The sequence below is a fragment of the Lithobates pipiens genome, unplaced genomic scaffold, assembly GCF_037356315.1.
Source record: "Lithobates pipiens isolate NorthernLeopardFrog02 unplaced genomic scaffold, aLitPip1_a1.2 Scaffold_25, whole genome shotgun sequence".
Lineage (NCBI taxonomy): Eukaryota > Metazoa > Chordata > Amphibia > Anura > Ranidae > Lithobates > Lithobates pipiens.
Genome location: NW_027507787.1, coordinates 207,421,309 through 207,438,199, shown reverse-complemented (window position 1 = coordinate 207,438,199; position 16,891 = coordinate 207,421,309). Strand labels below are relative to the sequence as shown.

At 43.5% G+C, this 16,891-nt stretch overlaps 1 protein-coding gene across 1 annotated transcript in view; it reads left to right on the top strand.

Annotated features, from left to right (window-relative positions):
• The window catches only part of ADAM12 (ADAM metallopeptidase domain 12), a 1,000,652-nt gene that overhangs the window by 481,954 nt on the left and 501,807 nt on the right, over positions 1-16,891 (top strand). Inside the window, 1 exon segment of the mRNA XM_077455498.1 lies at positions 6,865-6,943. Coding sequence (XP_077311624.1) covers positions 6,865-6,943 — 79 coding nt within the window.

Genomic DNA, 16,891 nt, shown 5'->3' with positions numbered 1-16,891 from the left:
CCATGTGCCGGTGTCCTGGGAGCGCCAGATGTGACCGTACATGGTCGATGACTCGCTCCTGATACATTTGCAGTCTGCTTTGTCCCTGCTGTGCAATGTAAGTCATTGCTGCTTCTCCTCCCTATCTGCTGGTCCATATCTCCCTCTGAACTCCCCTCCTCTTCCTCTCTTGTGGGCACCCACGTGACATCACTAGACACGTCATCATCAACGTCACCTTCCCCACCGCTATAAGTAGAGTAGGCAGCAACACCGGGGACCAACCTCCTCCTTGGGCTGATCTGGGTACTGGCGTCAGACTGCTGAGTAGCGCTTGTTGCTACCTCCTCTTCCTGATCCAATACCAAGAGTGGCTGCGCATCAGAAATGTCCTCTTGATATGGATCGGAAAATAATTCCAGTGACTCAAGCGGAAGGTATGTGGTGGTGGTGGTGGTGGTCGTGTTGTTGGTGGTAGTGTCTTTGGGGGTGCACATAGCAGAGAGTGAAGAAGAGGGTGCAGATCGAGAGGATGAGGAGGGTGCAGAAGAGTAAGGCTGAGCGAGCCACTCAACCAAGTCTGGTGCATCCTTTAAAGTAATTGAACGCACCTTCTGCAACTTCCCACTTTGGCTCAAGCCTGTTGCTCCTGCCCTACCCCTACCACCCCTGCGGAAGGGCCTGCCTCTTCCTCTGCATGTCATTTTTTAAATGACCCTGTGACAAAACTCTTAGTCCCTATACCGCTGAAGGACTGCTGCAGTATAGGTGAGCGGTCAGCAGTGGTGCACGTCAACCCTATCTATTGTGGACCTATAGCGGTCCTTACAGAACAGCAGACTGTACCGCACTCAAGCCTATGTACCGTAGCACCCTATACCAAGTTACCAGTCCTTATAAGAACTTTTGTGGACCAAGCAGGTTGTGTATTAGTGTTTAGCAGACTGTACGTCAGTCCCTATACCGCTGAAGGACTGCTGCAGTATAGGGCAGCGGTCAGCAGTGGTGCACGTCAACCCTATCTATTGTGGACCGATAGCGGTCCTTACAGAACAGCAGACTGTACCGCACTCAAGCCTATGTACCGTAGCACCCTATACCAAGTTACCAGTCCTTATAAGAACTTTTGTGGACCAAGCAGGTTGTGTGTTAGTGTTTAGCAGACTGTGCGTCAGTCCCTATACCGCTGAAGGACTGCTGCAGTATAGGGCAGCGGTCAGCAGTAGTGCACGGCAACCCTATGTATTGTGGACCGATAGCGGTCCTTACAGAACAGCAGACTGTAACGCACTCAGGCCTATGTACCGTAGCACCCTATACCAAGTTACCAGTCCTTATAAGAACTTTTGTGGACCAAGCAGGTTGTGTGTTAGTGATTAGCAGACTGTACGTCAGTCCCTATACCAATGAAGGACTGCTGCAGTATAGGGCAGCGGTCAGCAGTAGTGCACGGCAACCCTATGTATTGTGGACCGATAGCGGTCCTTACAGAACAGCAGACTGTAACGCACTCAGGCCTATGTACCGTAGCACCCTATACCAAGTTACCAGTCCTTATAAAAACTTTTGTGGACCAAGCAGGTTGTGTGTTAGTGTTTAGCAGACTGTGCGTCAGTCCCTATACCGCTGAAGGACTGCTGCAGTATAGGGCAGCGGTCAGCAGTGGTGCACGTCAACCCTATCTATTGTGGACCGATAGCGGTCCTTACAGAACAGCAGACTGTACCGCACTCAAGCCTATGTACCGTAGCACCCTATACCAAGTTACCAGTCCTTATAAGAACTTTTGTGGAACAAGCAGGTTGTGTGTTAGTGATTAGCAGACTGTACGTCAGTCCCTATACCAATGAAGGACTGCTGCAGTATAGGGCAGCGGTCAGCAGTAGTGCACGGCAACCCTATGTATTGTGGACCGATAGCGGTCCTTACAGAACAGCAGACTGTACTGCACTCAGGCCTATGTACCGTAGCACCCTATACCAAGTTACCAGTCCTTATAAAAACTTTTGTGGACCAAGCAGGTTGTGTGTTAGTGTTTAGCAGACTGTGCGTCAGTCCCTATACCGCTGAAGGACTGCTGCAGTATAGGGCAGCGGTCAGCAGTAGTGCACGGCAACCCTATGTATTGTGGACCGATAGCGGTCCTTACAGAACAGCAGACTGTAACGCACTCAGGCCTATGTACCGTAGCACCCTATACCAAGTTACCAGTCCTTATAAGAACTTTTGTGGACCAAGCAGGTTGTGTGTTAGTGATTAGCAGACTGTACGTCAGTCCCTATACCAATGAAGGACTGCTGCAGTATAGGGCAGCGGTCAGCAGTAGTGCACGGCAACCCTATGTATTGTGGACCGATAGCGGTCCTTACAGAACAGCAGACTGTAACGCACTCAGGCCTATGTACCGTAGCACCCTATACCAAGTTACCAGTCCTTATAAAAACTTTTGTGGACCAAGCAGGTTGTGTGTTAGTGTTTAGCAGACTGTGCGTCAGTCCCTATACCGCTGAAGGACTGCTGCAGTATAGGGCAGCGGTCAGCAGTAGTGCACGGCAACCCTATGTATTGTGGACCGATAGCGGTCCTTACAGAACAGCAGACTGTAACGCACTCAGGCCTATGTACCGTAGCACCCTATACCAAGTTACCAGTCCTTATAAGAACTTTTGTGGACCAAGCAGGTTGTGTGTTAGTGATTAGCAGACTGTACGTCAGTCCCTATACCAATGAAGGACTGCTGCAGTATAGGGCAGCGGTCAGCAGTAGTGCACGGCAACCCTATGTATTGTGGACCGATAGCGGTCCTTACAGAACAGCAGACTGTAACGCACTCAGGCCTATGTACCGTAGCACCCTATACCAAGTTACCAGTCCTTATAAGAACTTTTGTGGAACAAGCAGGTTGTGTGTTAGTGATTAGCAGACTGTACGTCAGTCCCTATACCAATGAAGGACTGCTGCAGTATAGGGCAGCGGTCAGCAGTAGTGCACGGCAACCCTATGTATTGTGGACCGATAGCGGTCCTTACAGAACAGCAGACTGTAACGCACTCAGGCCTATGTACCGTAGCACCCTATACCAAGTTACCAGTCCTTATAAGAACTTTTGTGGACCAAGCAGGTTGTGTGTTAGTGATTAGCAGACTGTACGTCAGTCCCTATACCAATGAAGGACTGCTGCAGTATAGGGCAGCGGTCAGCAGTAGTGCACGGCAACCCTATGTATTGTGGACCGATAGCGGTCCTTACAGAACAGCAGACTGTACTGCACTCAGGCCTATGTACCGTAGCACCCTATACCAAGTTACCAGTCCTTATAAAAACTTTTGTGGACCAAGCAGGTTGTGTGTTAGTGTTTAGCAGACTGTGCGTCAGTCCCTATACCGCTGAAGGACTGCTGCAGTATAGGGCAGCGGTCAGCAGTAGTGCACGGCAACCCTATGTATTGTGGACCGATAGCGGTCCTTACAGAACAGCAGACTGTAACGCACTCAGGCCTATGTACCGTAGCACCCTATACCAAGTTACCAGTCCTTATAAGAACTTTTGTGGACCAAGCAGGTTGTGTGTTAGTGATTAGCAGACTGTACGTCAGTCCCTATACCAATGAAGGACTGCTGCAGTATAGGGCAGCGGTCAGCAGTAGTGCACGGCAACCCTATGTATTGTGGACCGATAGCGGTCCTTACAGAACAGCAGACTGTACCGCACCCAAGCCTATGTACCGTAGCACCCTAGACAGACCAAGTTACCAGTCCTGATAAAGAGCTTTGTGGAACAAGTGAGTTGTGAATGATTAGCAGACTGCAGCAGAAGGGCAGCAGTCAAGTATAATATTCTTTCTATATTTGGAAGAAAGAATATTATACGTGTACAAGCCTATTACCGTACCACTGATACCAGTCCTGAAAAGAACCTTTGTGGAACTAATAGTAACAGCAAGTCTTTAAAATTATCCTCACTGCCTGACACACTGCTTCCTGCCTGTCCCTATACAAATTGGCAAAAAAGAGTAGGCTGGAACGATTAGCTGGAACAGCTCTTTTGTGGACCTGATAGTAACAGCTAATGATGATGATGATGATGATGATGAAGAAAGACTAATCTGGCTGAGCTGTCCCTAAAATAGCAGCATACAGCGCTCTGTCCCTTTATCTAAACTGACAAAAGAAACTCAGGCTGCTGACCTAACACCTATACCAGTCCTGAAAAGAACTTTTGTGTACCAAATAGCTAGCGTTTTCTCTGTCCCTACTCCACACAGGATCCTTTCCCTACAGTGACAGAAGAAAGAATGTAAAATGGCCACCGGATCGGGTGTATTTATAGGTTAGGGGGAATGTCCAAGTGTCCATGAGCTGTCATGTCTCAATTGGTTGTCCTGTAACACATGATAAACGTGTCACGAAAGGTTAAAGTTCTTGTATACATTAAACACGTAAGTCCGCCGGGGCGAACGACGGAAAAAGGCGTTCGAACCCGCGGACGGCGAAAGTCGGAAATTCGCCGCGAAACGACCGCCGGGCGAACCGTTCGGCCATCACTATTTCCCAGTGCTAAACCTTTCATCCAATTTCTAAATTGCTGCATTTGTACATTTTAAAAGCCAATGTAAAGCAATAGTAGTGGTAAAAAAATACCCTTGTGGATTTAATTAACCTTTTATTTGGTTAATTCTCCTTTAAGTGGGTGAGGCGGGTGCGTTTTCTATGCCTACATACCTTTTGCTAGTAGGTGTCCCTCATTCCCATCTCAAAATGTTGGGAGGTATGGGAGAGGGCTATGATGACGTACAAGAAAGGAGGAGCTGAGCTAGGTGAGTGACTATTCTTGAAGAAGTTAGATATATGTTAGCAAGGTCAAAGGTTCTTTGCAAGTAAGCAAAAAATGGTTATGAAAAGGAAAAACGCTGCAAGTAATTATTTGACATTTGATCTTTGTGCTTTTACCTGCAACACTGACACTTGTTTTGGCCACTGAGAGTTAGGAAAAAGAGAGTAACCCCTGTGTGTCCTGGTATACTCAGGGCGAGGGACTGCCACTGCGTGACAGCATGGAGTGTCCTGGTGGCCATGATTGATGCACAGAGCTGAATACTCACCTTTTTTCCATGTGTTGCTCCCTCACTGGCTGGATGTGCTGGACATTTTGCTGGTTATTTGCGTTCTGTAGTAGTTGATCAGGCGCGCAAGCAGTTTTGGTTCATGCAACTGGGAGGCAAAGATGAAGCGTGCATCAAAATCAATGACTGGCTAAAATACGTGGCAGCTGGGTCCTGTTCCTAGCAGTATTCACTGTGGACGTCCCTGTATGCATATGACCCTGTCTGTGAGTAGCACTTGGAACAGTATACAGCCATGACATAATTTAGCCATTCAGTGATTTTCACAGACCGCTGGCAGCAGACTTTATGCTGCATCTATGCCTCCGGACACCCACAATCACCTGGTTTTTATGCTGTATGCATAGCTCCCAACTGTCCCTGATTTCGAGGGACTGCTCCTGATTTGGGGCAATGTCCCTCTGTCCCTCTTTCCTCCTCATTTGTCCCTCATTTTGGTCTGATCCATATAGTTGTATCTAAAATGCACTTTTTATCTTTCAAAAAGTGTTTCCCAGTGCTAAATCTTTCATCCAATTTCTAAATTGGCGCATTTGTAAATTTTCAAAGCCAATGTAAAGGATTAGTAGTGGTAAAAAAAAAGCTCTTGTGGATTTAATTAACCTTTTTGTTTTGGTTAATTCTCCTTTAAGAGGGTGTGGAAGGGGGGCGTGTCCTATACCTACACACATTTGCTAGTAGGTGTCCCTCTTTCCCATCTCAAAATGTAGGGAGGTAGGTGTATGGCCGGAACCCCTGTTGTATTTGAGGCCTATTGGTCAGAACAAGAGTTGCTCATCTGGCCAGTGAAGGAGTGACGTAGTTCTCGCCAGTGACCTGTTGATATGCGACCTCATCCTTAATGTACAAATTTAAACCCAGGCTATTGTTTTCTGAATAGTTTTTTTTTTTTTTTTTTTTACTGAGCCGGATCTTCACATTCTATTTACTGTACATTTTGTGTAACTATCACGCAGTGCATTGTGAACCACTATGTCAACAGACCCAGAGATACAGAGGTCCCAAGTTATATTAGGATATTGCTTTTTTTCTTTACATTTCTTTTTTAATCTTTGATAGTTGAGCAACGTAATTAAATATAATACAACACACATGGTGCTGACTCAAACACAGCAAAGGGGAAAATCTTTCAAACTGTACAAAGTAGTAATTGTTCTGTTTGGTATTTGGACGATGGCCCAACAATCTCATCTTTAGCTTCTACATGATCAGGTCCTTCTGCGTATGGCAATGGAGTGCCAATAACTATTATCTGACATCTTTATCTTTTGGCCTTCTTAACATTTGTGCTCGGCTTGTGGTTTTATTACAGGAATTTGTATAGCACCAACAATTTACGCAGTCCTGTACATATTGTACATTTACATCAGCCCCTGCCTACAAGGAGCTTACACGCTAAGGTCCCTCCCCATCTCACAATCTCACACATTGTTCTTCTTTAAAAGGTCAAAGATCAAAAAAACATGCAGGAAATTCGTTTATTTGGTTCTTCTAGTATGAAAAAATAATATATATTCTACTGATGTAAGGTTTTTTTTTTTTTTTTTCCTGAATAGCTGTTTTTCACATAATAATTTCATTTCATTTTCTCCCATTTATAGCTCTGGACAGAAATCTATTTGAAAACACAGATGGCGATTATACATTTTTCTATTTTAATATTTTTAGCAAATGCTTTCATGTCGTCTAATGGAAATAAGATGGCAAAATGTCTGGCTATTTTTCCCTGCCTTTGCTAATTTAAATGCTTAATTGTTTTCCAGGGGGCTGTTTGCTGGCAACTTCACAATGACGCACTACACCGAGGGTGGCACTGCTGTTATCACTGCACATAATCACTCGGTAAGGCTCTCAATAAATGACAGCACGATATTGTACTAAGTTGTAGTTCCAGCACACAACCTATGGTGGCTGTCAGTTTGTCTACCTGATGGGTAATAAAAATTGAGAGGTTGTAAAACAAAGAGAACACTAAACCATAAGGACTCTTGCACACAATCATAATTTATGGCACATGGGCATGCAAAGTATACGTTTGTTGTTGTAGCGCCCGGGAGCTACAGCAGCAGCATATTTTTGCCTATACGAATGCATTACAGAAAATGTTATGTGTTGTTAAATGCTTGTAAATCCTGGCACTGCCAGTACTTACTCATGCATGCGTATTTATCGGTAACGTGGATTCAGGGAATATCCGATTTTGCCTCTTGGGGGATCAGGAAGTGTTTGTGTTTGTTTGCCTTCCTCTGGATAGGATTGTGCTGGGTTGAACTTGATGGACTTCTCTTTTTTTCGTCCAAAGAGCTCTTTCAGATGGGTGGATCCGCTTGCTCAGCAGGGGATCTGTCTGCTGATCCCCGCTGAGCAGGAAAATGACAGGTCCGTATCCGCTCTGCTTGACATCCAGTGCACCATAGAAGGCAATAGATGGTCCGATTGGGTCCACCTATAAAACTGACAGGCGGGCCTGATCAGATCACCTGTGTGAAAAAGGCCTAAATATGTATGGGTGGATTTTTTAAAATGTAAATTCTATGGTTTGAAAAACACACCCATACATTTGTAGCGCCCTCTACTTAGGTCAGGATTTTTGTAGTACAGGCAAATTTATGCATGCCTACCTGCTAGGCTTGTTTGTTTTATCTGTGTGGGCTGGGAGTGGCTCAGAGCAGCGGCTGTGACTAATAGATAGCATCACTCCACTGTCACCTCCCTCTTTCTTCTGGAGGATTCTAGAAGAAGAGGAGGGGAAGAGAGGTGGAGCTGTCTGGGGTGTCTCAGTGAGCCCTGACCAATTACCAAATAGGATTGGCAGGGGGCAGGCCTCCTTGAAATACCCAGGATCAGACCAGCTGCGAAGTAGTTGCCAGGTGGAAGAACTGAGGATGGAGTTCTAGGCGTTGGAGGGAGCTCCAGAGTCTTGGGGGGGGGGGGGTGACCTTTGTTCCTGGGACTCGGGTGCAGGACGGAACCCTTCAAGAAAGCATGAAGGATCTGGACAGGAGGAACATTAGGAGTCAGAGAGGACAGCAGGCTAGTGAGTGAGTGCAGTCAGGAGGACTGGAGAGGCATGCCAGAGAGGACTGAGGGGAAACTCTCAGAGCTGGGTGTGGAGCCAGTAGTGAGGATTGCAATGTCATGGGCAGTGAAGTCAGGCAGCTGCAGCTAGGAGGGCTGGCAGGGCCTGAAGATGACAGACTGGAAGCAGTAGAACTAACAGCCAGCACTAACAAGACTGCATATTTTCTGCTACACCATAGGGCCCAGCGGTTCCTTTATAGCAAAGGGCAAATTTCCTAGGCCTGGCTGAGCCAGTGTCGGGCCTAACCATGTGCTAGCTGATCCGAGAGAGAGAAAGAGAAATAGTCTGCAAGCAAGGGTTGTGCAGGAGGAGTCGGAATTAGTGTACAAAGAGTATAGTCGCCCCTAGAAATGTTGGTGTTATTCTACTGGGCATCCCATATTTCCCATACCCCATCCAAGTTAAATTTCCTCAATAAAATAACAAAAAACAAAGCAACAGGCTATTCATTGTCTTGGAGTGTCTGGGAAGTGAATGACGGGAAGGGCAGGGTGACAGGTGGGCCACATTACTTAGTAGCCCCTACAAGGGTACTGCTACACATGTGTGTGTCAACGAGCACATAATTTTCTATAATGCATTCCTATGGGAAAAAATACTCTTGGGCACCACAAGAACAGTTCTATTTTACTCTGTACACCCATACTGTATGCTATAAATTATGACCATGTGCAAGTGCCTGAGAAGATCAAATAGGGGGAAAAAATATATAAAAAGCTACATTTTGGGTGTTTTATGTGCATTATGATCTGGTTACCCCTACAGTGTACTTTTCTTTTTCTCTCATAATAACATAAAAAATCAGACTAGTTTTGTGTGTATGACCACCAGCACTGGTCCCTTGTTGCTGCCTCCATTTGTGCTTTGCCCATTCGCAAAAGTAGCCTGCAGTGATGTAGCCCTGTGTTTTATGAATGAGAAAAACATACGTGGGGCAGACCTACAACACCACTGCCAGTGTCAACCGTAGCTCTGCATTGCTGGTGTCGGCCAAAAGCAGATCAGAGCGATGGTTTCTGTTGTTGGAGATAAATGAATTATAGTGCAGCTAAACATACAAATAATGATGCCTGCAGTATACAGTATCTATAAATGCAACTATATATATATACAGTGGTGTGAAAAAGTGTTTGCCCCCTTCCTCATTTCCTGTTCCTTTGCATGTTTGTCACACTTAAGTGTTTTGGAACATCAAACCAATTTAAACAATAGTCAAGGACAACACAAGTAAACACAAAATGCAATTTGTAAATGAAGGTGTTTATTATTAAAGGTGAAAAAAAATCCAAACCATCATGGCCCTGTGTGAAAAAGTGATTGCCCCTAAACCTAATAACTGATTGGGCCACCCTTAGCAGCAACAACTGCAACCAAGCGTTTGCGATAACGTGCAATGAGGCTTTTACAGCGTCCTGGAGGAATTTTGGCCCACTCATCTTTGCAGAATTGTCCTAATTCAGTTACATTAGAGGGTTTTCGAGCATGAACGGCCTTTTTAAGGTCATACCACAACATATCAATAGGATTCAGGTCAGGACTTTGGCTAGGCCACTCCAAAGTCTTCATTTTGTTTTTCTTCAGCCATTCGGTGGTGGACTTGCTGGTGTGTTTAGGATCATTGTCCTGCTGCAGAACCCAAGTTCGTTTCAGCTTGAGTACACGAACAGATGGTCGGACATTCTCCTTCAGGATCTCTTGGTAGACAGCAGAATTCATAGTTCCTTTTATCACGGCAAGTCTTCCAGGTCCTGAAGCAGCAAAACAGCCCCAGACCATCACACTACCACCACCATATTTTACTCTTGGTATAATGTTCTTTTTATGAAATGCAGTGTTCCTTCTACGCCAGATATACTTGGACACACACCTTCCAAAGAGTTCCACTTTTGTCTCATCGGTCCACAGAATGTTGTCCCAAAAGTCTTGGGGATCATCAAGATGTGTTGTGGAGAAATTGAGACGAGCTTTGATGTTCTTTTTGCTCAGCAGTGGTTTTCTCCCTGGAACTCTGCCATGCAGGCCATTTTTGCCCAGTCTTTTCCTGATGGTGGAGGCATGAACGCTGACCTTAACTGAGGCAAGTGAGGCCTGCAGTTCCTTGGACGTTGTTGTGGGGTCTTTTGTGACCTCTTGGATGAGTCGTCGCTGCGCTCTTGGGGTAATTTTGGGCGGCCGGCCACTCCTGGGAAGGTTCACCACTGTTCCATGTCTTCGCCATTTGTGGATAATGGCTCTCACTGTGGTTCGCTGGATTCCCAAAGCTTTGGAAATGGCTTTATAACCCTTTCCAGACTGATAGATCTCAATTACTTTCTTTCTCAATTGTTCCTGAATTTCTTTGGGTCTCGGCATGATGTGTAGCTTTTAAGGATCTTCTGGTGGACCTTACTGTGTCAAGCAGCTCTTATTTAAGTGATGCCTTGATTGTGAACAGGTGTGGCAATATTTAGGCCTGGGTGTGGCTAGAGAAATTGAACTCAGGTGTGGACAACCACAGTTATAGTATGTTTTAACAAGGGGGGCAATCACTTTTTCACACAGGGCCATGATGGTTTGGATTTTTTTTCACCTTTAATAATAATCACCTTCATTTACAAATTGCATTTTGTGTTTACTTGTGTTGTCCTTGACTATTGTTTAAATTGGTTTGATGTTCCGAAACACTTAAGTGTGACAAACATGCAAAGGAACAGGAAATGAGGAAGGGGGCAAACACTTTTTCACACCACTGTATATATATATATATATATATATATATATATATATATATATATATATATATATATATACACTTGAGATGTGTGTCAGGGACTATTTCCTCTCAATTTTGCACCCAGTGGAGTTACTGTTAGGCTGGCCATACACTAGTAAAAATGTGTTTGCAATTTTTCATTTTTAAGTGCATGTTACCTCAACGTTTCATATTCCTGATATGTGTTTATGTTGTATCATGTTAAAAAGTATCCAGTTTTCTTTATATTTCTTCTTTTGTCTGAAATGCCTGGTTCCAGCCCTCTTGCTTTCCTGACGCAAACTAACCATGCAAGGCATAGAAGCACATCCATCCCAGCACTGGCAGTTTTCTGGCTGTGCTGGGAACACAGCCTGCCTGTCCTCTAGTGGTCAGACTTTTGGTGACTTGCCCTCTGCACAGCTAATCACTGCTAGGATCAGTGTATTGCTCTGCCTCTTGCTGACATCCCCTTCTGCAGTCTCCATCCCAGCTCTCTAAGGCCCCTTTATGCAACAGAGAACAGAGGTTGTGTAAAAAAAAAAAAATATTAACATAATTGTGAAGTGGAGGGAAAATTGATAAGTGGTTTTCAATTTTTTTTTTTACAAATATCTAAAAAAGTGTGGTGTGCATTTGTATTTACCTATAACTAGCATCTAGTGGAACCAATTGCCTTCAGAAGTCACCTAATTAGTAAATAGAGGCCACCTGTGTGTAATTTAATCTCAGTATAAATGCAGCTGTTCTGTGAAGCCCTCAGAGGTTTGTTAAAGATCCTTGGTGGACAAAAAGCATCATGAAGGCCAAGGAACACACCCGCAATGTCAGGAATAAAGTTATGGAGACGTTTAAAGCAGGGTTAGGTTATAAAAAATATCCCAAGCTTTTGTTCAATCCATCATCTGAAAAATGGAAAGAATGCGGCACAAGTGCAAACCTACCAAGACATGGCCGTCCACCTAAACTGACAGGCCGAGCAAGGAGAGCATTAATCAGAGAAGCAGCCAAGAGGCCCATGGTAACTCTGGAGGAGCTGCAGAGATCCTCAGCTCAGGTGGGAGAATCTGTCCACAGGACAACTATTAGTCGTGCACTCCACAAATCTGACCTTTATGGAAAAGTGGCAAGAAGAATGCAATTTTTGAAAAAAGTCCTAAAGAGTCCAGTTTGCAGTTTGCAAGAAGCCATGTAGGGGACTCGGCAAACATGTGGAAGAAGGGGCTCTGGTCAGATGAGACCAAAATTGACTGTGTGTGACAGAAAACTAACACTGCACATCACCCTGAACACATCATCCCCACCGTGAAACATGGTGGTGGCAGCATCATGTTGTGGGGATGCTTTTCTTCAGCAGGGACAGGGAAGCTGGTCAGAGTTGATAAGTAGATGGATGGAGCCAAATACAGGGAAATCTTAGAAGAAAATCTGTTAGCCCTTGTACACACGGTCAGAGATTCTGACAACTAAATCCGACGGATTTTGTCCGACGGATTTTGTCCGAAACTGTTGCATACACACGGTCGTACAAAGTTGTCGCAAAATCCGGCGTGATTACGTTATTTTGTTACGATGGGACTATGTTCACACTAGTAGCCAATAGCTTTGGTATAGGAAATTGATCTGAGCATGCGTGGCACTTTGTCCGATCGGAATTCTCTACACATGATTGGAGTTGTCCGATCGGAGCATTTTGGCGGAAAATTTTACCGGCAAGTTGGAAAAGTTGGTCCGTCGGATACTCCGACAGAAACAGTCCGATGCAGACCACACACATTCGGAATATCCAACAAAACGGTCCGATAGGAAACATTCCGACGGAATCTCCGACCGTGTGTACAAGGGCTTAGAGTCTGCAAAAGAATTGAGACTGGGACGGAGGTTCACATTCCAGCAGGACAACGACCCTAAACATACAGCCGGAGCTACAATTGAATGGTTTAGATCAAGGCATATTCATGTGTTAGAATGGCCCAGTCAAAGTCCAGACCTAAATCCAATTGAGAATCTGGGGCAAGATTTAAAAATTGCTGTTCAGACACTCTCCATCCAATCTGACAGAGCTTGAGGTATTTTGCAAAGAAGAATGGGCAAAAATGTCACTCTCTTTAGCTATGTATGTTTTTTAATATGTTGTTTTAAATAAAAATTCTATTGAATTATGTACAAGTATTGACTCAGGGGAGCTGAATACAAATGCACACCACACTTTTCACTGATTTATTTGTAAAAAAAAAAACATTGGCATTATGTGCCACTTTGTGTTGGTCTATCACATAAAATCCAAATAAAATACATTTTATGTTTTCGGTTGTAACATGACAAAGGCACTGTGTGTGTGTATATGTATGTTTGTATATATATACACTACCGTTCAAAAGTTTGGGGTCACCCAAACAATTTTGTGTTTTCCATGAAAAGTCACACTTATTCACCGCCATACGTTGTGAAATGAATAGAAAATAGAGTCAAGACATTGACAAGGTTAGAAATAATGATTTGTATTTGAAATAACATTGTTTTTACATCAAACTTTGCTTTCGTCAAAGAATCCTCCTTTTGCAGCAATTACAGCATTGCACACCTTTGGCATTCTAGCTGTTAATTTATTGAGGTAAGCTGGAGAAATTGCACCCCACGCTTCTAGAAGCAGCTCCCACAAGTTGGATTGGTTGGATGGGCACTTCTGGCGTACCATACGGTCAAGCTGCTCCCACAACAGCTCAATGGGGTTCAGATCTGGTGACTGTGCTGGCCACTCCATTACCGATAGAATACCAGCTGCCTGCTTCTGCTGTAAATAGTTCTTGCACAATTTGGAGGTGTGTTTAGGGTCATTGTCCTGTTGTAGGATGAAATTGGCTCCAATCAAGCGCTGTCCACTGGGTATGGCATGGCGTTGCAAAATGGAGTGATAGCCTTCCTTATTCAGAATCCCTTTTACCCTGTACAAAGCTCCCACCTTACCAGCACCAAAGCAACCCCAGACCATCACATTACCTCCACCATGCTTAACAGATGGCGTCAGGCATTCTTCCAGCATCTTTTCATTTGTTCTGCGTCTCACAAACGTTCTTCTTTGTGATCCAAACACCTCAAACTTGGATTCATCCGTCCACAACACTTTTTTCCAGTCTTCCTCTGTCCAATGTCTGTGTTCTTTTGCCCATCTTAATCTTTTTCTTTTATTGGCCAGTCTCAGATATGGCTTTTTCTTTGCCACTCTGCCCTGAAGCCCAAAATCCTGCAGCCGCCTCTTCACTGTAGATGTTGACACTGGTGTTTTGCGGGTACTATTTAATGAAGATGCCAGTTGGGGACCTGTGAGGCGTCTGTTTCTCAAACTAGAGACTCTAATGTGCTTATCTTCTTGCTTAGTTGTGCAACGCGGCCTCCCACTTCTTTTTCTACTCTGGTTAGAGCCTGTTTGTGCTGTCCTCTGAAGGGAGTAGTACACACCGTTGTAGGAAATCTTCAATTTCTTTGCAATTTCTCGCATGGAATAGCCTTCATTTCTAAGAACAAGAATAGAATGTCGAGTTTCAGATGAAAGTTCTCTTTTTCTGGCCATTTTGAACGTTTAATTGACCCCACAAATGTGATGCTCCAGAAACTCAATCTGCTCACAGGAAGGTCAGTTTTGTAGCTTCTGGAAGGAGCTAGACTGTTTTTAGATGTGTGAACATGATTGCACAAGGGTTTGCTAATCATCAATTAGCCTTCTGAGCCAATGAGCAAACACATTGTACCATTAGAACACTGGAGTGATAGTTGCTGGAAATGGGCCTCTATACACCTATGTAGATATTGCACCAAAAACTAGACATTTGCAGTTAGAATAGTCATTTACCACATTAGCAATGTATAGAGTATATTTGTTTAAAGTTAGGACTAGTTTAAAGTTAGCTTCATTGAAAAGTACAGTGCTTTTCCTTCAAAAATAAGGACATTTCAATGTGACCCCAAACTTTTGAACGGTAGTGTATATATATATATATATATATATATATATATATATATATATATATATATATATATATATATATATATATATATATATATATATATATATATATATAATTATTTTTTTTTTTTTGCTTTGCATTTCTATTTTAAACTGAATGAGTTGTTTTACATGATGAGGTTCACATAAACTTTAAAGCGTAACTCCACTTTTGTTGAGAAAAACACATTTCCCTCTGGGTCATCTATATACATTGCAAGGTTTTTAAGAAACGTTGTTACATATTCCTACCTTTTTTTTATTCTGAATAAATCACTGTTTGTTCCTATGTGCCCCATGCTGAGTCCATCAAATGGGAGTGGTTTCATAACTAACAACCAGCTGCTGCAGAATCAGGGCTCTAATGAGGAAAGTGCCAGGGTCTGCATTTCTTTAGATATTATTTCCTATTGGGAGTATCTAATCAAAAAGTACATATTTGTTGCAGGGGATGCCAAAAATCTGACTTGTATCTGGGTGTAGACTCCTGGCAAAATCAGTGAGCCAATCACACAAGCAGGAAATTATGTTTCGGGGGGGGGGGGGGGGGGGGGTTCTGTACATGTTTTGTGTACAGGACCCCTCCCAGGTCACCATATTCCGATGCACTTTAGAGAAAATTACAGTGCTGCCGGAAAGGTGATTTTTAATAACATTTAATCACAGTATGACTTGTGTTGCAATTGGACACTCTATATATCTATATATATATATATATATATATATATATTTATATATCTATATATATATATATATATATATATATATATATATATATTTATATCTATATATATATATATATATATATATATATATATATTTATATCTATATATATATATATATATATATATATATATATATATATATATAATTTTTTATTTTTTTTTATTAGCTATTTGTCTCCCAATGAAAGTGGAGTGACCCTTTAAGAATGAATGTTCATTAGATTTTCTAATCATTATTGGGGTCAAATCAATGTTTGTCGACCACAGCGACAAGAAAACTTGAAGCAGGATGGAAACAAATTCTTCAATGGATCTCCAAGCCCTTGTACACACGGTCAGACATTCCATCGGATTTTGTCCGAAACTTGTGTTGCATACACACGATCGGACAAAGTTGTCGGAAAATCCGATCGTACGTAACGTGATGATGTTATTTCGTTACGACAGGACTACGTTCAGGCTAGTAGCCAATAGCTTTGGTCTAGGAATTTGATCTGTGCATGCGTGGCACTTTGTCCGATTGGAATTCTCTACACACAATCGGACAAAGTCCGATCGGATCATGTTGTCGGAAAGTGTTATAGCCCAGCTCTAAAACTTTGTCGGTCGGATATTCCGACGGAAACAGTCCAATGGAGCCCACACACAGTCGGATTATCCGACAACACGGTTCGATCGGACATTTTCCATCGGAATGTCCGACCATCTGTACAAGGGCTAACAGTGAATACGGTTTTCTTTCTGGAAAGTCTATTCATTTCAAAATCAAATGTTAAAAGCAAACTAATTTTTTGAGTACTTTTCAACCACATTCATCAAGTCATCGAGTGTACAAGAATTTTCGTTTTCATGTAAAACTTTGTTTGAAAATCTACTAGTGTATGGCCAGCTTAAGAAATGTATGTGTTTTTTTTTTTTTTATCATACTTACCTAGGTGGATGCAGCATCTGTCAAACACTGAGAACTGAGTGATCGAACATCGCTCAGTTCTCAGAGCTCCCTAAGCAGAGAGCTGCTGACTGTCAGTCACCCTCTCTATGCTCTGCCCCCCCCCCCACACTCACTGGAGTGCTGGGCTGTAGATGGTGCGGGAGTGTCTGGCTCAGGCTATCAGCGGCTCTATGAGGGGGTGAGCCAGGTGCCAGTCTAGGGATCTGGGCAGATCCTGACTCTTTGGCCGTGGTGACCCCTGAGCCTGGACCCACTATCTGCTGAAAACGAGTCACAGGAGGGCAAAACGAACTGCA